This window comes from Callospermophilus lateralis, chromosome 2, assembly GCF_048772815.1.
Source record: "Callospermophilus lateralis isolate mCalLat2 chromosome 2, mCalLat2.hap1, whole genome shotgun sequence".
In the NCBI taxonomy this organism is placed as follows: Eukaryota; Metazoa; Chordata; class Mammalia; order Rodentia; family Sciuridae; genus Callospermophilus; species Callospermophilus lateralis.
The window spans coordinates 2,627,875-2,652,585 of record NC_135306.1 but is presented as its reverse complement, the minus strand read 5'-3'; the positions used below and the strand labels follow the sequence as shown (position 1 = coordinate 2,652,585).

Genomic DNA, 24,711 nt, shown 5'->3' with positions numbered 1-24,711 from the left:
CTTATAATAGCCCCCAGAATCATAAAAGGAACAAATTTAACAAAAAAATGTGTAATGATCTCCTCACCAGAAACCTGGGCACACTGCTGAAAGAAATTAAAGACCCCTCGTATTTTCATGTCAGAGACCCCCGCATTCTCCAGAAGCTGGCTCCTCCCAACTGCCCTGTAGATTCAGCGCCACCCAAGCAAGAATCCAGCAGCATTTTGGAGAAATTGACTGGCTGGTTTTAAGATTTATGCAGAAAGGCAAGTGACTTAGAACAGCAAACACATTTTTTTATATATAAAAACAAAGTTGAAGAAATCACACTACCTGATTTCAGAATTCACTAGGAATGAGTCATCAAGACAGAGTCTTGGCAAAAGAATACACACATAAATCAGCGACGCCCAGTTACAAGTCCAGAAATACACACATGGGTGTGAAGTCATTGTCAGCGAAGGGACAGTGGCAATTGGAAGGAAAAGGAAAGTCGTTTCAACAGAAGCTGTCCCTACGCTCCCAAGAGGGAGAGCGGACATCGAGCCTGACCTCACACCATACACAAAAGTGGACTCAGCATGATCATAGCCCAAGTGCAAAGGCTGAAACCACGGAAATTCTAGAAGAAAGCAGGAGAAAATCTTTCCAACTTCGGGGCAAATACGTCTTAAATTAGTTTCAAAAAAACCTAAATCACAAACATACATATGTACACATATACACATAGATATTATATGGCAGTTGATAAAGTGGGCTTTACCAAAGTTTAAAACTTTTGCTTTTTGGAAGATACCACTAAAGAAACAAAAATATCTGGGAACAAAAATGGAAGAAAATGTTCAAAATTCCTGTATCTGACAAAAGACCTCTATCCATAACATATTAGGAACTTTTACAACTCAATAAGAAGATAGAAATCCCACAACAGTGGGCAAGCTATTTGGACACATCAGGAAGCCAGTGTGCGCCTGTCCAGGAAGCCCATGGAGAGAAGCTCATTAGCACCAGCCATGGGGGAGGGCGACCGGGGGAAGGGCAGGAAGAGCAGGGAGAGGCCAGGCTGAGGCCTATGGTGACTTGGGTGGCCCAGCTAAAGCCACTGATGCAATTGTCCTGGAGTCACCCTTAGAGAGAGTCCTGGAAAGGCCAGGGACTCGCCTCAGCCCCACAGGAAGAACACCTAACAGCTCACATAGGAAGCAAACCCCAACTGGCCCAGAGTCTCAGCAATGAAGTGAAATTGGGAGGCCCTGTGTGAGGAGGCCCAGCAACAGGTGTTCAGAGGGAGAAGAGTCCCACGGCGCATTTCTGCACTGACATCTGCCTCCTTCCCTCCCAGTCCCTCTGCTGACTCCTGCCTGTCTCGCAGGATGCCAAAGGCCGACCCCAGGGACTCCCCAAGAGAAGCAGGTGGACTCAGCCAGGACAGGGCCATGGTGTGGAAACAGGACACCTGTGGAATTCTCAAGCAGACCACAGCAGACCGTCCACTCCCCAGATTCCAGGTCTTGTTTTCTCCCTGCTGGTCCAGCACACTGTGCAGGGTAGACACCCAGGAAAGATGTGGTGAAGGGAGACAGAGATGCCAATGGCACTTGGCAGCTAAACAGCCCCAGGTCCTGGCAAAGCTGTTCGATCCTTCACCCTGCAGAGGTCGGGATGAGTGGCACCCAGCCCGGCAGGCCCAGCAGGAGCCCCACAGCTCCCTGGTGCTGTGTACGGCCACATCAGAAGGAAAAGTGACGCTGGGGCTACTACAGGACAAACTGTCATTTGGGAAATGTTTTCTGCTCAGCCCTTCTATGGGGACAGCGCTTCTGAGTCTGAAAGTGCTCTTTTCAGCCTAAGTTCCACCACTCAACACAGCCATGGTCTTATTTTCATCGAAACCAAGACTTAGAAAAGGATGCGGAGGTCAAGCAATTACCTGCTTCATCCCCAAGCACTGGTGTCACCAAGGAGCCGGAGCTCTTCCTAAGTGGCAGATGCGGTCCTGAGTAACCAGAGACCTCATGTCTTTTCCCTTCCTTCTTCTGTTAACTCCCTGAGGTCGATGCTGACACCATGCCAGCCAGAGAGACTGCGGGATTGATGCCTCTTATCTCGGCTTGCTTTTGTTTCTAACTAGTGCATTTAATGGCCTTTGGTTTCCTTTAGATTTTTGTTCTCCAATTGCACCCTGGGGACCCTGGCAGGTGGAGCCTCAGACCCGCCTGCACAGCTGTGTTTGCAGCTGCGTATTGGGACTGAGTGGAGTGAGACGGGGAGACGGCAGCTGTAGGTAGGGGACCTGCAAAAGAGACTGGGGCTGGGCCGGGCCTTAGCTTGAGGCAGCCTCTGCCAGTCTCCCACCCGTTCCCTGAGCCAGTGATTCCCTCATCTCTGCCTCAGTCTCCACATCTGTGAAATGCACCAATGGCCGTGCCCGCCTTGGATGGTGAGCAAGAGAGAAACAGGCTGCAATGAGCTTAGCTCAGAGCCTGGCACGGGTGTCACTTGGTGAGTGCAGCTTGTGGCCCCTGGTGGCCCCTGGCTGCAAGGGTGGTTTCAGAAGCAGGTGACCACTGGAGAGCGTTGGCAAGACCAAAGCGGAGCCTTGAGAGGTAGCATGGTGTTGCAGGGCCAGCTGCTCTGGGAGCCGACGGCTCTGGGGTCTGCTACAGCCCAGGGCAGGGCTTCTTCCTGGTAAGAAGGTGCAGGCAGAGCGGCTTAAGTATAGAGGAAGCCAGGAGGCACATCACGTGCACCAGCACCCAGAGTCCCCTGCACCACCACCTTAACAGGGCCCACAGAGGTGAGTCTTTATCTCTCGCTGTCTTGAGGAAACCCTGCGTGGAGCAGCCCAGTGGAGGAGGAACCTCGCCCAGGGCCGGCCACACCTTCTGGTGAGGGTCTGGGCTCCCAGACAGGAATCGGGGCCCTGCCTTGGGACCCCATCCGATGGTGGCAGCCGGGTGTTGTGCCCTGCACTGGGGTGGGCTTGTGGTCTGGATGATGGGGCCCAGATGTGGCCTGGAACCTGGAGCCCTCCTCCCAGCCTGCCAGAGGAGCCAAGAGCTAGAGCACCACAGTGGTGGAATTGATTGTTCTTGGAGCTGCTTCCTCTGTCCTGAGTGGCCCCATGCCCTGGACTTGGGACTGTTCCCCCTGGAGTGCCCCCTCTGCCCTGAAGCTCCATCTCCACACTCTGCCTACCCTCAGGCAGGGTGACAGCTCCTGGCCACGGTCACCTTGCCTGTTCTACAAGGCTTTCTTGTCTCCATGGATGCTCTGATGAGGGAAGCCTGTGGGTCCCCCGGGCGCTGTGTGCTCCAGCCACCCATCTTCTCCAGGGCTTGGCCTCTGGGCTGCACTAGGGGCCTGCACTAGGGTCTCCTCCAGGCTGGCATACCCACAAGGCCCTGCCCTGACTCCTGACCTCCACCCCAGCCAGCTTTGTTCACCATCTCTCCTTGGGCCGTGGAAGCCTGCTGCCCACCCAGAGCCCCAAGCCACGTGCGTCCAGACCACCTGGACCCCACCCCCACAGCACCTCACTGTCAGCACCCCTCTCCCGCTCTCTCGGGAGGAATTGCCCACTCCCTTCAGTCACCCAGTTGGCCCTGCTATCTCTGGGCTGGGTGTCGTCAGCAGTCACGTGACTCTCAGCGCCTCAGGACAGTGGCCTCCCCTTCCGTGGTCTCTGCAACTCCCAGGTCTCCACAGAGAGGCAGGGTTTCCCAAATGCAGAACAGACCACGTTGCTTCCTACTTGAACCCAAGGGCCACGTTTTCAAAATGGAATCTGCAGGTCTTCCCTGGCTGGAGACCCTGCCCACTCTCCCTGCACCGCTCCCCTCCCCACGCCCTCTCGCTGACCTGCCACGCTGGGGCCTCCCTCTGTGTCTCCTTTCCCCCACAGTACCAAGCCTCGCCAGCACCCTGCCTCTGTGGGATGCTCTGTCCACACAACAGGCCACCTTTCCCAGAGGGTCTCCCGTGATTCCTGGGCCAGCAGCCTATTCATTAGCTCCATGTCACATGACCACAGAAGGCAGCTACCGGGCTCTGTTGCCCAACGTCTGTTCCTGTGGTGTGTGAAAGACAGCCCTCCCTCGGGGCTGACCCCGGGCATGGACCTGGCCCGTGAACGTGTCTTTGCAGATGTGACCAAGTTAAGGGTCCTAAGATCATCCTGGCCTTCTAAATGGGCTGTGGATTCATTTGTAAGTATCCTGTGAGAGACGCAGAGGGGGACTTGACAGAGGGGCAGCATGTGGCACTGCAACAGAGGAATGCTGAGGTGCTGGCCCTGAAGCCTGAAGTAAAGTGGCCACAAGTCCAAGATCAAGGCGTGTGTCCCTCTGCAGACTCCAGGAAGGCCCCTCCTGCCTCCTCCAGGCCCCGAGGGAAGAAGTCTCTGGAAGGTGGCCCAGCCTATAGCATCTGGTCCCAGCGGAAGGGATCACCAGGGCAGTCCCTGGGGCACAGACCTCATTGGTTTTGCTTTGTTTCCAAGTAGCTCTGGTGGAGAAGCAGGGGAGAACAGAAACGAGTTACGCCAGCGGGAGAAAACTCAGAGTCAAGGGTCAGAGAAAGATGGGGTGCACCAGCATGTCTGACCAGTGGTCAGGGAAGATTCCCCTGTAAGGCAGCATCTGAGCTGAGGCCCAAGAGGAGCCAGCTTCAGCCTGGACCCAGAGGTTCCGATGGGGCAAGCAGCAGCACCTGCTGAGGCCCAGGGCAGCGAGGAGGTGGCCAGCTGGCCAGGGCTGGCCAGGGCGAGGGGCAGCAGGAAGGGCTGGCTCCAGAGCTGGGGGCCCATGGTCCAGGGCGCTGCGTCCTGGACATACTGCCTGTGCTCTGGGGGTGCGGGAAGGAGCCTTCGCAGGATGAGATCTCAGTTCCCTGGGACGATGCTGGCTGCCGCGAGGACAGCAGCACTAGAGGGAAAGTGGTACAGAGCAGGTGGTGACTGGCAGCTGGCGCTGGGCAGCTGGGAAGTTCGCCTTGAGGGACTGGCTGACAGGCTGGGCATCGGGTTTGAAAGAAACAAGGAGTTTGAGCCTGAGCAGCAGGAAGAGCAGAACTGCTGCCCGCTGGGATGGGAACAGCAGGGCGGAGCTGCTTCAGGGAGGAGGAGCAGGGCACAGAGCTGGCCTGAGGGGCACCAGCGCCAGACGGTGTCCAGGCCAGGGGACCTGTCAGGCTACGGGGCCAGCACGAGACAGAGCGCAGGGACCAGGCTGTAGCAGCACGGAAATGGGGCAGCAGGACAGACCGTTGACATCACAGGCTGAAAGAAGCATCTTGCAGGGAACATGGAGGACTGAGTGCCACATCACCCCAAGCTTTAGAAGGTGGGAGGTGGGTGAGGTCGAAGGAAGCCTCAGGAGACCTGGGAAGGTGAGGGCTCAGAAGGGAGCCATGCAGGGCGCAGGGCAGCAGGGCTCCGGGCAGGCAGGCAACCCCGCCACACACTGCAGCTTGCCCACCTAAGCCGGGGACAAGGGGCCTGCTAGTTTGGTAAGGTGGAGTCCTTGGTGAGCTTGTCCAGAGCGCCCAGGGAGCAGGCTCTGGAGAGGAAGTGGACACTGCTAGTGAGATGTTCAGCTCTGCCAGGAGCAAAGGAGGGCGAGGCTGCTGGGGAAGAAAGGGACCAGGTCAGGTGCTACCTGCCCCCGGGAGGAGCAGGGAAGGGCGTCCGGGAGGAGGAGGAAGTGTGGAGTTCAAGTATGAGGCGCTGGGGCAGGGGCACCTGGGCCCTCCTGGGCCGGGAGGCCATGAGTCACCATGGGACCCGTGTACACACCCTGTGGCTTCACCATTTTGCTCTGCTGTCTGGGAGCAGGGACAGGGAGCTCAGTGTGCTGTGACTGGTGTGTCCAGGAGGACAGGGGAGGGTGGGGAAGGCCGGCAGAGCCTCTGGGCTGTCTCCCCATGCCCAGCCAGAGGCTGTGGAGGGGGGGGGCAGGGAGGGGGCCGGGAGCTGCTGGGCCCCAGGAACACCTGGAAATGCACCAGCGACTCTGGTGAGCGACACCTGCCCTCCAGAGATTCCAAGATCTAGTGAGGGGACACAGAATCTCCCAACGCCCGCCCCAGCTCGAGGGCCAAGTGCTCCAGTTGAGCCAGGTGGTCTGGAGGGCCGTCTTCCCTGCCATGCCACTGCTCCGCCGTGAGAGCACGGCCCCCACCTGTCCCCTCCTTGACTGCTTCCAAACAAAGGGACTGCACAGGGTCCTCGGCAGGAGCCAGTTCTCCATCACCCAGGGCCAGTGTCCCTAGCCCGAGGAGGCCCTCTGTCAGTGGGGGCCTTTATCCAGTTCAACAAGGACAGTCAGGGCACTTAAGAATGAAGAGCAGAGGCCCTGGGGGGACTGGGGGAGTGCTCAGCTGAGCTGGAGGCCAAGAGGGTGACAGTGGCTGGTGCGGTGGCACACACCTGTAGTCCTAGGGACTTGGGAGGCTGAAGCAGGAGGACCCCAAGTTTGAGAGCAACCTTGGCAAATTAGTGAGACCCTGTCTCAAAATAAAAAATAAATGAAGGAAGGAACGAAAAGGGCTGGGGGTGTAGCCCAGCAGCAGAGAACCCCTGGTTCCGTCCACACACACACACACACACACACACACACAATTAATTAATTAAAAAAGAAGGTAACCTGGGCTGCCTGAAGGCTCTGAGACAGGCCAGGGACAGCTCCATAGGTTTCAGGCCCCATTTGCTAGGAAATTCTCAGAGAAGAGGGGAGAGTTAGTGCTGTTGCCTTAGCAACGCTCTGTCACATTATAATGAGGCTCAGCCTAGGAGGAGGCCCGTCTTAAAGGAGCAGGAAGCTTATCGATTTTGCTGATGTCCGGAGGAGCCTCAGCAGGAAAGTGGCTTCTTCCTGGAGCTCACTGGCTCCATTACCAGGAAGACAGCAAGAGAGGACCAGGTGGGGTGCCATACCCCTGACGGCCCAGCATCCCCTGGGCACACCACAGGACAGCTTGGGGTCTCAGGGCTGGCGTGGAGGGGCAGAGGCTTCCTGGAAGGTGAAGCCCTGGACCAGACCCCTTGCCCACCTCTGCACAGAGCTGCAGCCCAAGGCGCCTCATGGTAGTCCAGATGGGAAGCCAGTGGGAAGAGGACACAGACAAGCATCTCTCCAGTGAGCAGTGGGCATGGCGGCAGGGGGCTGTGGCCACCCTGGCCTGAACTTCAGCCCCACAGATGGGGTGGGCCCCGTGAGGGGCTGAGTAGAAGCAGCAGGTGGACAGGAGTGGGTACCACGGCCCCGTCAGCCTAGGGGCCAACATGCCCACCACCAACTGCAATGGACAGTGCAGAGAAGGGAACTTATTGAAAGTCCAGCCTTTCAACCAGGAATGGCCAACACCGTCCAATGGGGACGTGGGCTGCAGCAGGTCTGCTCTGTCTTCACAGACTCCCCAGGGTCTTCTAGGAAGCGCCCGTGTGTGGCGGTGGACGCCCCAGGACCTGGCTGGTCCTGCTCTGCCTTCCCTCCTCTCCACATCCAAGCCTCCTGGGCCTCGGCCTCCACTTCTTCAGGTTCCAAGTTCTCTGATCCACCCAGGGGCAGATGGAGAGCGTTAGAGGAGAAAATCGCATCCCTTCTGAAACTACAGACGTGTGTATCCTCATTCCCTAAATGACCCACTGTGACGATTGTTTGTTTAGCATTTATTTTGTATTGGGGATTAAAGGTGATCAAGAGATGATTGTAAGTGCACGAGAGGAAAGAAGTACAAATATCAAAACTAGAAACTGAAAAAAGAATGGACAAGATCACTAAAATTACTAAGTAGATAAAGTACACAGGGGAGTGCATAGGTGTAGGTGGACACAGAGAAGGGCCTGACCCCCCAGGACTTCGATGTTGTGGGGGTCCTCGAGCCAGCGGCTCCTGCAGTGGAGGGACGCCTGTTTTTCTAAGCTTCAAGGCTGTGAGTGGGAGGGTCTGGCTCTTCCTCGAGTGCCAGCTCATCTCTCCCAGTTGCTGCCAGCCCTGGCTGCCAGCAGGGCACGGGTCCAGGAACCCGGCCAGGCTGTGACTCCCCCACTCCACTGGGCGGGGTCTGGGGGTCCAGGTCATGACACTCCTGCAGCTGCGAATGCAGGCCATGCGGCGCTAGAGGCCACCAGCTTAGCTTGGCCATCTCCCCTCCCCTGACCAGGGGCACCTGAGCGTGTTGGGACCATCCAGCAGCATCGGTGGTCACTCGGGGAGGGGCTTCTGTTGTTTTGTGTTCTGAAAGTAATGCATTAATCAGTGTGTGACTTTTAAAAAACAGCCTTATTAAGTTCCAAATCGTGTACCATATGATTCGCCAGGTAGAGTGTACAGTCTGAGGTTTGGGCAGAAAATGTGCCATATAGAAGTTTAGGCACACAGTGTTGAATGTAGCATGCAGTGGCTATAGGTACACGCCCCGTTGTGTGACCATCAGGCAGCCGCTGGGTGATCACTCGGTTCCCCTGTCCCTGCCCCCAGGAGCCTCTGCACTCCCTTGTGTCTGTGAGTGAAGACAAGTCACACTAGTCCTCCTGTGCGGGTCACTCAGTGTGTGGCCTCAAGGTTCAGCCCTGCTGGGGCAGTGCTCAGGGTGCCCTTCCTTGTCACTGCTGAATGACATTCCATTGGATATGAATATGTGGACAGACCATTTTTTTTCTTTGTCCATTTGTATGTTCCGGGACACTTGGGTGTTTCCACCCCTTGGCTGTTGTGAACAGCACTGCTATGAACATGATGTGCAAATATCTATTCCAGTCCCTGCTTTCAATTCCCTTGGGTTTACATGCAGAAGTGACATTTCTGGGTCATATGATAAAACTGTCTCTCTCCATCTGAGGAAATCAATGCAGCCCCCCTCCCTGGCCCCCAGGGACAAGACCCGGGTTCGCATCCTAGCTCCTTGACTGGCATCTTGTGTATCCCTTTGGGCCTCTGTCTCTTCCTCTGCAGTGGGTGGACACTGGCAGCCACCCAGGAGGATTCATGGGAACACTATGTGTTCTGGGGGCTCTCAATGGACTCAGATCCTTCCTCAGAGTTCTTTTGAATGGATACAATGTTTACCTCCCCCCTCATTTGATCTTTCTAACAGCTGGTGAGACCTGCAGGACCCACATCTTTCTTTCCCTTCTACAGGTGGGGAGACAGGCTCAGAGGACCAGGACCTGGAAGAGTCAGGACAAGACACCAAGCCTCCAGTCCAAATGGAGAACTCTCCCCAGCCCCTGGATGCCCTGCAACACTCACAGGGAAGCCAGTAGGCCCCGGGGCTCCCAGAGCACTTCCCTCCATTAGAGGGAATTAAGGAATTAAGTAAGAGGAGGGCCAGAGAGCAAGGACTCCCCCAGTCCCCTGGTGTCCTCAGCACCACCTCATCTCAGATATTCAGGGCCACCCTACCTGATGGCCTGTCCCCAAGTGTCACCCTTGCCTGACCAAAAGGCCCAGCCTCTTGTTTCCCTTGGCTGGCTGTGGAATGCTTTCCGGGGCTCAGAGGACACAGCGCCTGTGGCAAAGCCCCTCAGATAGGGAAGCCCCTTGCACCATCTTCTCAAGCTATACAGGTGCCCAGAGCAGGAACTGGCATCCAGACCTGGCTTCGGAACTCCCCAAGAGCCTAGAGAAGCACCCACAGGCTTCAGTGTCCCTGATTGTAACAGGAGAGGGTTGGACCCCATCCTCTGCCCCTCTGCTTCCGAGGAGGTTGAGCCTGGGCCTCTTTCTGTGAGAGGTTTTCTTTGTTCAGTTTGCTTTCCAAAGACTGAAGATTAAAAAAACTGAGTGGTGGTGGTGGGGGCGGGGGGGGGGATGCACCTAAATGACTCCTATAACCTTAATTTCTCAGGAAACAGAGACACTTGAGGACTCCTCTCCAAAACGGAGAATTTGAATAGAAAATGTGGCCCAACCCAAGCGCCTGTGGTCTAGGCTTTGAGTACCAGGAACCGGAGAAGGGAGGGGCCCAGCGATCTGGAGGCGGGGAGGGGTATCTCCACCTGCAGAGGTTCTGCTCTCCGGGTACAAAGACAGGCTGGGCCCAGGGGGCTCTGGAAGATGCCAGCCCCGTGGGAGAGCTCATCTGGGGCAGGCCCAACTGTCACAACCCCAGCCAAGTGCAGAACCCTCGCAGGCCTGTGCTGTCCCCCAGCACACACCACCACACCAGAACAACCCGTCCTGGGATGGAACCCCAGCACCTAATGCCCGCTTCCCCCTGGGCTCCTTGCGGACCATTCCACGGCGACAGGGAGAAGGCCTGCATGTGCGATGACCTGGCTCTAACTAAAGGGAGGCTCCTGGCCACAGCCTTCCTGACTCCGAGCCTCGGTTTAGCCCTTTCAGTGGTCACCTCTAAGGACCTGTTCGGCTGCAGGAGTCGTCAATCCTTTCCATCCCAGGTCCTCGCCCCCAAACCAGTCCCGCCCCCGCTGAGATTCCCCTCCCCACCCGCCGTTCCACTCGCCGCGTCCTGGGGCGCGGTCCCCAGCTGGGCACACCTCCGACCCGGCCCGGGGTCCGGGAGCCCCCTTGGCTCGGGGCCGCTGGGATGGAATTATCTGCCCCAGTTCAATTTCCCCCGCCTTTTTGATGTCACATCCTGTCCCAGCCTTCTTCCCCGCCGGCCGCCGCCCTCCCTCCTCCCGCGCGAGCGAGGCGCGGGTCCCCCTGCGCCGCCCCCGCCCTCCGCGAGCAAACTTTTGGCACCCGCCGCCCGAGCGCGCCTCCGAGCTGCGCAGGGCGCCTCCCCGCCGGGCGGGCTCCGAGCCGTCAGCCGCGGGAGAGGAGGGCGCAGCCCCCGCCCAGCCGCCCAGCCCTGCCCCGCGGCAGCCGCGCCGGAACCGGGACCATAAATATGCAGAGCGGAGGCTCCGCGCAGCACAGCCCGCGCGCCGCCCGCCCCGGGTGCTGAGCAGGCGCCGCCGAGCCCGCCGCGGCCCGAGCCGGGAGCGCGTCCGCGTCCACGCAGCCGCCGGCCGGCAGCACCCAGGCCCGCACGCCAGGACGTCGGAGGTGGCCGCGAGACATGCAACCGGCCCGGAAGCTCCTCGGCCTCCTCTTCCTCATCCTGATGGGCACCGAACTCACCCAAGTACGTGCAGCCAACGCCATCTTTCCCCGCCAGGCGCCCCGCGCGGCCCGCGGAGCCCCGCAAAGTCGGGGAGCCGCTCTGCCCGCCCTGCGCCCCCTGCCCGGTGCCGAGCTCCGGGGCCAGGGAAGGGGGTCCAGAGGCCTGGGTGGACCTGGGGCGAGGGAGGGGCGCAAGCCGAGGAGACCCGTCCCCCAGCCTGGCCCAGCGGGGTGCAGAGCTGTCCCCTTTCCCAGGACTCCCCGCCCCCACTCCCGCTGAGAAGTTCAAAGGGCGGCCTGGGGGCTGTTTGCTGCTGCTGTCATCTGGGGGGGAAAGGGTGCGCCCTATAGCTAAGCCCCAGGCTTTCTCAGAGGCACAGGGACCTAACTCCTGCCCCCCCAACACACACCCCTCTGGTGGCCCATCCCTTCCTTTGGGCATAAGGCTCCCCACACCCCCAAAAGGACACCCCAGAACCCTGGGAGGGCAGCCAGCGCTGGGGTGCATTGTCGGCTTTGTGTGCAGGGCTTGGGGGGCTGTGGCCACACAAGCGGCAAGAGGTGCAGAGTGACACCCGAATGCGTGAGGGGACCCTGGGCTTTGCCAGCTAGGCTTGGCATCCCCTGAACAATGTACCAGTAGAGCGTGTCCGGGCTTGGTATTCTCCATTTTAAAAATGCATCTCGGAGTGGCAGGTCCGGGAGGAAGAGAAGCGCTGTCGGCGAGCTCTCTGCTGGGAGGGCTGCTTTGGCACCAGGGTGCTCCCAGAGCCTGCCAGCTTCGGGGCTGCTGGGGAGTGACATTAAAATGCCCTTTCCCTGGTGCCACTGTGCTGCTCCGTGAGCAAGAGACTGGCTCTAGGGAGTCTCAAGTCCAAGTGGAAGGAAGCTGGCCCCTTGACCCCAACCCCAGCCAGACCCTCCCTGTCTTGCCTTGTCTCAGGATAAAAGAGCAAACAAAGGAGAGAAGGGTGGGCAGGCGCGCTGGAGGAGACCTCAGAGAGAAGACTCTGGAACAGGCTCTCCTTGTTTGCCTGGAAGCCCTTGCTAGCTCCCTGACTCTGCCCAGGAAGCACAGTCCAACCCCAACTAACAGTGGGGTTTTGTGGTCCCACTTACCCCCTGTGCCCCCTCCTCGGGTGCTGCCCAGGCAATCAGCCAGTTGCCCTGGAGAGGTTCCGCATGGCTCTGGGAGAGAAGTTTTCTCAGCCACTGGAGAAGGCCTGGCAAGGGGTGTTGGACTCATGCATGTAAGCACACACACCCACAGACACGCGTGCACAGAGCACACATGTGAAAGAGAGCCTCGAAGGTCCCCATTAGCAGCAGACTGCCCGACAGAAAGCTGCACCTGGACCTTATTGCACATCTTGGCAAAGAAACTGCTGGTCCTGGGTGGCCTGGAGGGGGTGCCCCCAGGAGCCCTCCAAGCCTTCAGGGCCCTCCTACTTCCAGGCACCCTGCGTCTCCAGTGCCAGACCACAGGCCCTCCTTCCTAAGTTCTCCTCGTCGTCATTTAAAAGATCCCGTGTTCTGGGGAGAAAGTTTTGGTTCAACTTCAGTCAGAAGCTTTGTCTCAGTGGGGAAGCCTTTGCCTGTCCACACGGACAGTGCTGGTGCTGGGTGCTGGGTGCTGGGTGCTGATCCTCAGCCAGCAGGGCACACAGAGCTCTCCAGGCAGACACTAGCTGACTACCTTCAGGACCAAGGTCAGCTCCCGGGGCCCACAGCCTCTGCCTCTGAAAAGGAAAGGATTTTTTTCTCTGCCTGGGAGGTTCCTCTTGGAGGCTGAGCTGATCTCTCTGGGGAACGCGTCCCTCAGCTCAGCTGGAGGCACCTCCCTGCCTCTAGCTGAAGCCCTGACTTCCCTCCCTCCTCTGAGTCCCGCTTTTAGAGTCTTGCCCTGGACATCTCATCTCTATCTTATCTCTTGTTGTGGGGGGATTTTAGAGCAAAACCTAGTAGCCAAACCCCTCCAAGCTCCGGGAGTCTATGAAGAGGTGAATGGCTGGCAGGGCAGCTGCTGGGCCTCCCAGGGCCCCACAGGGGTGGGACAGGTGGGCCTCAGCCTTAGCAGTGAGTGACCTCTAAGGTGGAGCCTGTATGGGGGATGGGTGTGGACCTGGGCTGGGCTGCATGGAATCTGAGCCTCTTGGGAATCTACCCAGGAATCTTCCCTTCTGGGTCCCAAAGTGTTCAAGCAGTGCCTGCACATCTATGTGTGCGTGAACCACCCCTCTGGGCTCCAGGAAGGGCGTCTATCTCTCGCTCCATTGCAGGGCCAGTGCCCCCATAGCTGCACCTTGCTTTTCAGTCCCCCTGGGAGACATGGACTCACAATTCCAGGGCAGCTGAGTTTATGGACTGGCACATGTTGGGATGGCAACGAGTCAGGGATGTATAGATCCTACCTGCACCTAATTAGGGTTGCAGGATTTGGGCAGACAGGTTTGGGGAGTGGAGCACGTGGCTGGGCCATCTGTTCTCCTTACAGCTCACTTGCGATGAGCCATTCAATCAGATGCCAGCTATTGATCGACAGCCTACTACATGCAAAACAGTGGATCCACGTGAACTTTGTCTTTAGACAGAAGGACATTTGACGTGGTCTTGTTCTGTGATTTTCGATAAAAGGCTGGTGTTTCACAGTCCTTGGGAAGCAGTGTGAAGTGACGCACAGCGAGCCTCTAGCGGGGTGCTGAGGAGCTGATCTCTCAGTCCTGGGGAGGTGCGGTAGGGCTGGGGCTCCCTAAACTCCAGGCCTCCCTGCAGCCTGCCCCAGATTTCCCTTGAGAGAGGCAGGGGCCCTCTGAGTGCTGCTGCGGGAGGGGCTGGGAAGTAGCCTTGACCTTGAGCCCAGGCCTCTTTTTCTTGCCCCAGACCCACCAGGACTGTGGGTGACCTTGTGATAGGCTCTTAACCCCGCTGAGCCTCAACTCCCAACTCCTTAAAACAAAGAGGGTTAGCTGGAGGGCTCTGTAAGATGCCTCCTCACCACAGGCCCCCAAGCCCACTCTTGCATCTGCTCCCTCACCCTTTCCTGGAACAAGCACCCTGTGACGACCAACTGGTTGGACTTACCCCTGTCACATCTGAGCTCCCAGTACTGAGTGACTCCAGACCCTGGCCATCTGGCATCGGGGGCGACACACTTTGTGGGAAGACCAAGGCTCTGCTGTATCACTGGATTAAGAGCTGTCTGCGCCCGGTGCTCAGGTTGGGAGTGGGGAGTGAGCTCTGTTGTGGTAGCTGGAAAAGGGTGGCCGTCCAAGCTGGATTCTGACGTTGCATCTGGGCCCACGAGAGCCCCAAGCAGGAAGACGGGGAGACAGCAGGAGGGCAAGCTGGGACTGCTGATAGGCTCCGATGCAGAAGGAAGGGCCCCCAAACCTCCACTCTTGGACAGCGCTTGGCCACCGTGGGGTCGAGGGTTGGGCGGTCTTACAGGGAGTGGCACCCCAGCTGGGCACTGTGCCGATGCCCCAGTGAGGGCCAGGCTGGAGTTGCACGTTGAGCATCTCTGAGTGCCAGCTGTTGCTGTGGTTGTGGTTTGCCTTCGGGCTTTATTGAGTGACTGCTGTATGCCTGGTTGTGGAGTTTTGTCAGCTGTTTGCCACTGAGGGGCCTGTGTGGGGCTGTGGGCCAGCCCTGGCCTCTGCTTGGGGAGCCGCATCGACGGGGCAAGAGACAGGAGGCGACGCTGACTTCGCCTCTCAGATCCCAGTGAGGGCCATTGCTCTGAGTCTCCTCTCTCATCCCCACACGTACCCCGTTCCTGAGAAGAAGACCTCTCAACCCACCCCCTGAACAAATGCAGCTGCATATTGTGACCAGCCCAAGTCTCTGCTGGGGGTCCTGTAGGCGCCCCGCCCACCTGCCAACCCCTCCTTTTCCCACAGCTTCTAGACCTTCCCTGCGCAGAACGTGCTGGGGTGGAGCATCTGCTGAGGGGGGTGCCGGGGTCCGGAGGAGGGACTTGGGCAGAATGGGACCTTTTCCTACTCCTGTTGTTTTAGGATCCTTTGAACATACCCATTCTCTGAGCTGGGGTTGGCCTCTGCCTCGGGGGCTGGCAACGCTTGGTCCAGGGGACTGGAGACTTAGATCCCAGGCCTGCCTCTGGTGGGGAGGTCCGGGACACCAGAGGGACCTTGGCTGTAAATCCTGCACACAAGGCAGCCACTTCATCTCCTAAAGCAATTTGCTTCTCATTTCCCTGACTTCAGCCTTCCCCAATCAAAAGCAAGGTAATTTTCTGCCTTGGGTTGTATTTATTACTAAAGTTATCAGGCCCTGTAATCAGTATTAACATCACCGTGGAAAGGAACACAAAACTAATTACTAGCTAAACTGAATTAGATACGTGGCAGCTGCAGGCTGGGTGGATGGGAAGGGGAGCAGTTTTCAGCCCTGAAAGCTGTGCTGAGGGTGTTGCTCCCACCCAAACCAGCAGCCAAGGGGTCACTCAGGCAGCAAGTGGCCTCTGTGACCAGGGCGGTCTTGACGGCCTTGCAGGCAGCCGGGTGCAGGAGGGGAAGATAAGAGGTGAAGTGGCACCTCTGTTTTTCCCAGATTGTTTCACGTGTAGAAGCTCCCCAGGAGCTTAAGGCACTGGAGCAGAGCCCGTGAGTGTCGCCATGGCAGAGCCCGTGACAGAGGCCCTGTCGCCCCTCACAGCTACAGCCCCAGAGACCCAGCTGGCCCTCGCTGAAACCAGGGCGCTGATGTGGGGGGGGGGGCAACCTGTCCAGTGACGCCCCTGCAGCCGCGGCTCTGACTCCACAGACACCTGGGCCCAGACTCGTTAAGACAGAGAATGAACCTAGAGAAAGCAGCCCAGTGGCGCCCAGCGTCGGCAAGAGGGGTGCCTGGAAGGCACTGGGTCACGTTGGCTTGTCAGGGGCCGTGTGGAGCTGGGTTTCTCTGATGTGGCCAGTGCTCTGCCTGCTGCTGCCCGGAACTGGCTTCCAAACAAGGGACAGCAGGGCAGGGAAGGAGTTTCACTGGTGGCTATCAGAGGCCTAGGTCCTAGCTTTGTCACCCCCACCAAGGACCAATGGCCACACCTGGAAGAGGAGGGGCCTCTGGGGCATGCTCAGGTCTTCACCTTCAGCTCTCAGGCGAGGAGCGAGGGGTCACATGGCGGGTCCCGGTGCCTAGACTGTCCTAGCATGTTCTGGGTGACTTGAGACCCGAGAAGTCACAAGTAGGCACAGGCAGACTGCGTGCACAGAGCCTTCTGCTGGATCTCTCAGGGGGCTGACGCATCGGGTGTCCTGGTCACGCCATTTGCTGTATCTGTCACAATTCCCACATGCCAGGGAAGTTGGCCTGACTGCAGTGAAGAGGTGTCACACTGTGCGCCTGTGACCTGAGCCTGGTCGTGGCTTTTCATGTAGGGGTCTTCTGCACCCAAGTTAAAGCTCTAGACCGCTGTCCAGCTGACAGCTGGTGACAGTGACAGTGTCTCAAGAGGTGTGTGCAGATGTAGGCTTAACTACCTGCTTGTTCTGTGTACTTTGATCCCCGATTTGGCCTGCTCCTTGTTACAGTTCAGTGCCATTTAAAATCTGCAAAGAGTCGAGGCTGAAGCATCTGAGGCAGGAGACAGAAAGGTGTCCATGTTCAGATGGCAGTGACCAGGGCCCACGGTGCAGATGGCTACCTGCATCGGTTCTGTCCTGACAGCACTTTGAGTGTGGGTACACGCTACCCTCGAGGACAGAGAGATCCCTAGTACACACACGCCCGCACAGCTGGGTCTGAAAAGAAGGTGCCTCCGCTCAAGCTGATGCTTTGGTGTCAGAGGGTTGAAGAAAGGATAGGTGCATCATGGTGGAAGTCACTGAAGGCTCCCCACGCTGCTCAATTCAGGCAGCAGGGCAGGACTCAAAGAAAAGGAGGGAACTGCCCTTTGCCACTGATTCTGCTTTCAGATTTTAAGTGCCCACGCCCCTCCCTCCTCCTGTTCCTGGGGCCACCTGGCCTCTGCACCCGCTCCTGTTATTCCAGGCCAGCAGGGAGAGAGCCTGGATTGGGTCAGGGGTCCCCTATTCCATAAGCAATGCCAGGGATTCGAGAACCAGGTTTCCCCACGGGTAGCGTCTGTCGTTGGTAGAGGTTGCTGAGGACGTTGCCCAGCAGAGAAGGGCCCTGAACACAAGGGCGGAGCGTGTGCTCCCTGGGAGACCAGGCTGGGAAAGCAGGTGTCCTCGGGGGCAGAGGTCTAGTCTCCGGAGCCTGGCAGCTCCGGGGTCCTCCGCTCTAAGCGAGTGTGGCCTTCCCGGGTGATTCTTACACACCCAGCTGGCCCACACACTGGCTCTCGGTATCTTTATGATGATATCAGCTTTTGATTCAGGCCTGGATCATTACTTCTCAATTAGTGATGGTGAGTTCTGTCACCTGGGAAGTAGGAAACGGGAACATTTGTAGGCCCTGGAAAACACAGTGCAGCCCAGAGGGTGATGTGGCTACTGAGTCACCTCACGCGTGCTCTTCAAAGCCACTCCCAGGATTGGACCCATTTCTGTTGGGCAGCTGGTGGAACACAGTGTGGAACACACGTCTGCGCTTGGCCTGTCAGAGGCAACCTTTAGAGAGCAGCATGGATCGTGCTGGAGGGGGGGACAGCGTGCCCGGGGCCGGTGTGGCAGGAAGCCCTACAGGGACAGAGGCTGACAGGCCCAGAAACGTGGCCCATCGGGCATCGATGGGGAAGACCGACTCCGAGACAGCATGGGTCAGCCGGGGCCCCCTCCTTTCCCCTTCCCTCTCACTCCCTCTCTCCTTGCTCCCCTCAAGCTGTTTGTAGATGGCCTGAGAAGAATAAGCATATTTTAAACAGCAAGGGGCATCCATCTTTTGTTCACTGGGGGTGTCCCTGTGCCAGGAGGGGTGGCCACATGCCTGCTCCTCTCAGAGCAGCCACCTCTGGCCCTGGGACCTGTGCAGATTCTCGTCTGGACCTCGGTTTTCTGACTGTGAGGTGGTTGTGACCAGGTTTGCCCCGCATGGCTGTGTGGGGCCTCACGAGGTGATCAACAGGCCAGGTGTGCCTGCCCCAGCAGGGTGCTGCGCCCAGCTTGGTTCCAGCGCTCACTCTTGGGGATGCACGTCCCAGGGATTTGGGAGAGTGGTATTCTTGTTTTCAAGTGTGCTGCTGGATTCATGCCAAGGTCAAGGCTGTGAAGCCCTGGCATAGTGGGCAAGAGCCAAGGAGTGCTCTGGTTGAGTGCCTTGTGGTCACCGCTGGGCGCCTGGAATTGTGCAGGTCCTGCCACCCCTGGGACTCAGCCTCACTGCGGCGGCGTCTGAGAGTCAGGCTGCTGCCCTGTCTGCTCTGCCCTGAGACATGGCCTTGGATGGGTCTTGTCTCTCTAAGCTCAAACTCCTCCTCTGTGCAGTAGAGTCCACAGTGGCTCAGCCCTGGGGGCTGCTGCAAGGGTCAGGTGGCATCATGCATGGCAAATGCCCAGTGTGGTCTGGGCTTGGCCCCTGCTGCACCAGTATTGTGACTACTCAGCTGCAGTGGAAGCAAGCCCTTACTTCAAGGGAAGTCATGTGGAAAATGGGTTTGACCCCTCTAGGAGTATTCAGCGTTGGCTGACTCCCTTGTCCCTTTAGTGCAAATGCCTCTGCTCCTCAACAATCCCAGGCTCACCTTTGCAAATTATGTGCAGCTGCCTAAATCTGTTACCTTCACTCCACTGTTCCCAGTTACTCTCACAAAAGCAGTGATCACCCCTGCAGAAATCACAGATAAAGGCGCTGGACAGGACAGGTTTGGAATTGGAAGAGTTGGGAGTGACTTATGTGAATCGCCTAGGTCATTAGAGCAGGTGGGGTGCAGGTGACATCAAGTGGGGTACAGGTGATAGCAGGTGGGTACAGGTGACAGCAGGCAAGGTGCAGGTAAGATTAGGTGGGGCCTGGGGTGCAGTGAGAGCAGGTGGGGTACAGTGAGAGCAGGTCAGGTGCAGGTGCAGTGGGAAGGCCAGCACTGTGTCCCCTGCACACCATCCTATTCACTTTTTCCATGGGGGATGAGAACTAGGTACCTGCTCAGTTCTCTGTCAAAAGACCAACGGTGCAGAGAGGGTGCCTGAGTTGAAAGTCCTCAGAGAGGGAGAGGGACAGCTTTGCTTCCCAGAGCTCTCGGATCCTTCCACCTCCTGGATCAGCTTCGTTCTTAGGAATTCCAAGGCCCAGCTCCCAGTGGCAAGCTCAGGGTGAGTCACCTGAATTGCATTTCAGAAGAACGCTCAGCCAAGCTTTGGGGAGCCCTGTGCCCTTTGTGTCCCCAACATGACAGTAAGGGCAGGAGAAATGATTGAGGTTCAAATCTCCAGGCCACCCCCCAAATGCCTGCCCCAAGAGAGTTAGAGAAAGTCCCTGCCCCATGGCACTGAGGGCTGCCCTTGGTTCCTGGTGGTAACTACCCAGACTCCCTAGCACAGAGGCCTGCCTGGTTACGTGCTCTTCTAACTTAGAGTTCCAATGGTAAGGCCCAGTGGGACACAGCTGACAAAAAACAAGCCAGGAGTTCTTCAAAATCAGGAGATGGGGATGGTGATGCCAGTCTAGGGGTGGAGCTCTAGGGTGTTGGGGTGGTCACTTTCATATTCAGTTATACACCCATTCCAGCAGCACCTCCTGGCAGCCTTTAGCTGACAGCAGCTCTCGAGGGAGTTGACAGGTTCCTGGGGGCACCACCCCTCACTTTTAATCCCTGCTCTGCACCCTGCTTAAGCTCGAGTCACTGGACAGAGGTCCTCTCTGACCCTATCTTGTCTTCTGCAATGTGGGTGACAACAACTGTCACCTTCATTGGGCTCCAGGCTCCTTTCTGCACTAACACTGCCTCACAGAGGAATGCTGCGGTTTTTAAACCCATGTTGCAGATGCCAGCCACTGACTCACAGCCAGTCACTGGCAGAACCGGGCTCACAAGAGCCCAGGCCATCAGGGTCCACGGTCTGCACACAGAGGGGACAATCTGAGAGAGCTCTTGCAGCAGAACATCTGCATGTTAGGTGGCAGGGAAGGTGTCCAGGGCCTGGTGTGGAAAGCGCCAGGCCCTGCCCGCCGGCTCTGTGTTGCTCCGTCCAGGTCTACAGCACGTGTCCTCGTAGCTTGCTCTTGGTTGGTATAAATGTCTGTGGCTTCTGAGGTGACCTGAGAGTTTCCTGGATTGGCCTGGCTGTTAGAAGCTGTTCCAACACAGTAAGTGGCCCTTGTTCTTCTGTAGTGGAAAGCCACGTGAGTGATTTGCGCAGATGTGGCTTGTGGCTCTGAATCTGTGTCAAATATGCTTGGCAAGAGGAGGGGGCGGGGCATCAGTGCACTCCAGCAGGCCAGTTGGGTGTGACTTGGTGTGACTTGGACTCTCCTGGTTCTGAGCAGAGCCTGCAGTACCAGCTTGCACTAGGAGATGGCGCCCCTCTCCAACAGTTAGAACTTGCTGGCACCCAACCTGGCCTGCAGCCACCAGTGCCATGCATTAACCAGAAAAACAAATCAGAGGGACTTCTTTGGCCAGCAGGCTGCACACCCAGTGCTCAGGCCAGGATAGCCTTGGCTGTTGCTGAAGTCCTCTCTTCAAACCAGTACTGAGCAACAAGAGAGAAAAGCCCCAAGAAGGTGCTGTGTCCCTTTCAGACAGCCACCCGGGAAGAGACTCCTTCTGTCCCTGCTGCCCTCATTCAAATCCCCATCTTGGAAAGGAGATTAACTCTCACCCAGGCAGAAAGGAGTGTAGCGAGTGATCTGGGGGATTCTTTCCTTCCCGAATGGCCAGGAAAGCTTAATGGAGTGCCTGAAGGAAGGAGCTTTCCTCTCAGATTAGAAGCCTGCTGCACATTCAAAAGCCCTATTATGGTGTTTGACCCAGGCAGGCCGCTTCTGATGAGACTTACATGTGTCCTGGACGCTGCAGAGGGCTGGGAAGAGAAGGTAGCTTGTGCCAGCCTGCCCTGCCCGGGAGCCCAGGCTCCAGGGCTTGCAGGCTCCTGGGAGGGACCCCAGGCCCCGCAGCTGCAGGCACGGGTTTCTTCCACACCTACACTCCTAGTCATGGGTGTGTCCTTTTAACTCCTCAGGTGCCTCAGCTCCAAATCTACAGCAGCTCCCACTGTGGGCACACTAGCCTGCACCGGCTCCTGGCCGCAGCAGGGCACACAGGCCTCCTCCTAGTCTCGACCGTGCCAGAAACCCATGGTGGAGGCCACTGGTAGGGATCGCCAGTTAAGCCCTTTCCTCCCCAGGCCTCTGGGCTCCAGGGCTGCCTGGCAGGGTCTTTCCCGGTGCACCCATGCCTCGCTCCCCTGCTGTTGGGGAGCTCCCTCTTGGGTTAGGGTTCTGGCGGCCCAGACTCTCCAGCCACCTGCCAAGACTGGCCCTTGCAGAAGGGGCGGCGCACTCCAACCGCAGCGACCCTTGCCTCCAAAGTAGTCTCTGGAGAGCAGGTCGGCGGCGTTGCCGCGGCTAGGCAGGCGGTGAGGGTGCGCGAGAGGGCGGGGCGGAGCGGGCAGCCGATGACCACCCCTCCGGGTTTTTTATGATTTGGGGGCGGAGTTTCGTCTGTCCTCCCGGGTCACCCCAACTCCTCGGCCGACTGGGGTTTGTAAACCTCGCTGCCAGCAGCCAGGGGGCGGCGGGGAGCCGGAGCGCAGAGGAAAAATCCACCCATTTCCTGGGCAGATTGCGTCGGCCGCCGCCCGGCCGTGTCCCCGCCTCCCGACCGCGGCCCCCGCGCTCAGCCCGCGCGGCGCTCAGAGCCCGGTGGCCCTTCTCGGCGGCGGAGCGCGGAGGGACGCGCCGGCAGCGGGCAGCGGGCAGCGGGCGGGCAGCGCGCGGCGGGCAGGCGTTGGACACCCTCCCGGCGCCCGGGGCGGCGCGGCGATGGCCGGGGCGCGCGGGGCGGCGGCGGCGGCGGGCGGGCGGCGGCGGGCGGAGGGGGCGCGGGGACGCGGCCGGGCTCCCCTGCCCGCCGCGGTGCCCGCCGCCTGAAGCTGCCCGGGCGCGGGAGCCGGCGCCGGCGCGGCGCGGGCGCAGGAGGCGACTCGAGGCGCGATGTCGGTGCCGCTGCTCAAGATCGGGGTTGTGCTGAGCACCATGGCCATGATCACCAACTGGATGTCCCAGACGCTGCCCTCGCTGGTGGGCCTCAACACCACCAAGCTCTCGGCAGCCAGCGGCGGGACGCTCGACCGCAGCACCGGCGTAAGTGCGCCCGCAGCCGCCTTCGCGGCCCCTTCCCTCCCCAGCCTCCTCCTGCGTCCGAGCCCCGGGCTGGGCGGGCGCCGCGCGGGACCGCGTCGTCCGGGGAGGCGGCGGGGAACCGGGCGCAGGGGCAAGGACAGGGTCCCGATCCCGCCCGTCTGCGCTGCGGCTCCCATCCGCACCTGAACCCTAGGGGCGATGCTGCCTTCCCCAAGGAGCTGGGGACCCTGTCCAGGGGCTTCGAGTCTGGAGGCTCCCTCACTAATAAAAACCCCTCATGGAAAAGCACGAGAAACTGGGACTGGAGACTTGGGGACTTGTCCAAGGTCACTCAGCAAGTGAAGGGTGGAGACAACGCCAGACCCCAGTCCAGGCTTGTCCCAGACCCCAGTCCAGGCTTGTCCGGCTGGGACTCAGCCCGCCCTACTTTGTAAAAGCTGGACTGGGGCCGTGGTGGGGGTGCAGGGAGCTACCCTCGTGGGGGCCCTCTCCTTCCTTTCCAAAGTCCCAGGGCACCTTCCCCCCCTCATCCCCTTGGGAAGCTACATGGGGTCCTCTGGGAGGAGGGTGCAGTGGGGCTGGGCGAGGCCCCGGGGACTTTGCTGTGGGATGTGTGCCCCCAGGCCTGCTCACTCCTGCCTGCTGGCCTCCGAAATAGCTCCTTCTCATCTGGAGCAAGGAGGGAGGGCAGTGGCCTGGCCCTTCTGGGCCGGGCTGACTTCCATGGTGGCTGGAGCTGGCTGAGCCGGAGCCACCCACCAGACAGGGGCCTGTGTGGCCAGGGGGCCAGCTCTGGACGTTTCCTCTAAGTGGAAAGGAGAGGTGAAGGACACGAGTCTTTCTCCCACTCCCGCTTTGCTTTCAAAGACTCGGTGCTCTTCCCAGAGGTCTCTGTGGTGTGACCTCCACCTGAGACCCTTGCACCTGCTGTTTCAAAATTGCTGTGTTTTCCTCCATAATGACTATTCCCGCCTCTGGGGTTGGACATGAATGAAGTGTAATATATCACTACCCTGCTTCTCCCCACCCAGCTCCCCTCCCATTCTCATCTAAAAATAGCAGGGAGGTGATTGGGGTGCTGGGGGTCTGTGGAGACAGTGGGTGGCTGCAGGTCCAGCAGCAGGGCACAGGTGAATGAATGTTCAGGGGTGTCTGGGGCCTGCTATGGGCCCTGGGTACCTGGAGGTCAGATCACTGAGCAGGGCTGCAAGGTGAGACCAGCCATGCACAGATCTGGTGTTTCGGTGGTCTCTAGGTAAACCCCAGGACTGAAGTGGGGTGACCCTTGCACAACATATCAGTTTGGTGACATCCACCACGTGGCTCATGGGTGGGAGCGGCATGGAGTTGGGAGCTCAGCATTTCCCTGGTGGCAGCAGGAAGCTGCTGTGGCTCAGGGCTGTGGTGGCTCTGTACTGATACCCTCCTGGACCCCGGCTGTCGCCCAGGGTGCTTGTCTCCAGGTGTCAGGAATGGCAGACCAGGGCTTGGCTGTGCCTGCCCCTCCACAGGGAGGGGAGGGCATCTGACTTCTGTGAGTCATGCAGGCCCTTGTGTGGCGACGTTCCATGGCCCCTCCCGTTTCCCTGAGCCTCAGTAGGGCCAGATGTCAAAACTCCAAGCATCCCCTGGGTTGAACTTGAATTTTAAAACTTTGAAGAGTCGTGTGTCTTTGGCTTCCTTCAGCCCCGGGCAGCCTGGCGGGAAACCCAGGTCTCTGTCCTTAAGGACCCCTTTCCCTGTGCCAGGTCCTTGGTGCTCTTCCCTGGGGTGGGCTGTGGACAGTCTCCTCCATTGTCGCCTGTCCTGCCTGACCCTTCTCCCTTTCTGTCCTCCCCGCTCTCTCGCCTCACCTGCACCCCCAGGTGTTGCCCACCAACCCCGAGGAGAGCTGGCAGGTGTACAGCTCTGCCCAGGACAGCGAGGGCAGATGTATCTGCACAGTGGTGGCCCCCCAGCAGACCATGTGTTCACGGGACGCCCGCACCAAACAACTGAGGCAGCTACTGGAGAAGGTGAGTCCCTGCTGTGGGAGTGGGCGGGCACCTACAAGAGTGCAGTGTGCCCTCGGGGAGCCAAGGCTTGGCCAGCCTGCAGGGACCCCGGGCCTTTCCTGGCACATCCCCACTCAAAGTATTTGTGAATGGATGGATGGATGGATGGATGGATAAGCTGGTGGATGATGGAGACGCCAAGGGCGGAGGTGAATACATTGGGAGATGAGTACACTGCTTCCTGGTCCATGGGGAGTCGTGAGCTTCCTGCCCAGGCTGCCGGCAGGAAGGTGCTGTGGCACGGGGGCTTGGTGAGGGCATGAAGGTCCTCCACCCACAGCCTCCCTGAGTGACGCTCCTTATCCACTGCTGACGGCTTAACAGCTGCCTCTGAGCAGGCAGCTCCCTTGGGCCCAGGGATGCAGGCCGTGAGTTGTACA

General features: G+C 58.8%; 1 protein-coding gene across 3 annotated transcripts in view; it reads left to right on the top strand.

Moving 5' to 3' along the window:
- The first annotated feature begins 10,898 nt into the window (after window positions 1-10,898).
- Window positions 10,899-24,711, top strand: part of Olfm1 (olfactomedin 1) — a 37,093-nt gene continuing 23,280 nt past the window's right edge. For 2 of the 3 annotated variants that reach the window (XM_076845113.2, XM_076845115.1), the window contains exons 1-2: window positions 22,021-22,277; window positions 24,143-24,292. In XM_076845113.2, the coding sequence (XP_076701228.1) occupies window positions 22,128-22,277; window positions 24,143-24,292 (300 nt within the window). In that variant the 5' untranslated portion in view covers window positions 22,021-22,127. Of the gene's footprint in view, window positions 11,077-22,020; window positions 22,278-24,142; window positions 24,293-24,711 lie in introns of those variants that run through there. The other variant, XM_076845114.2, reaches the window with a different exon arrangement.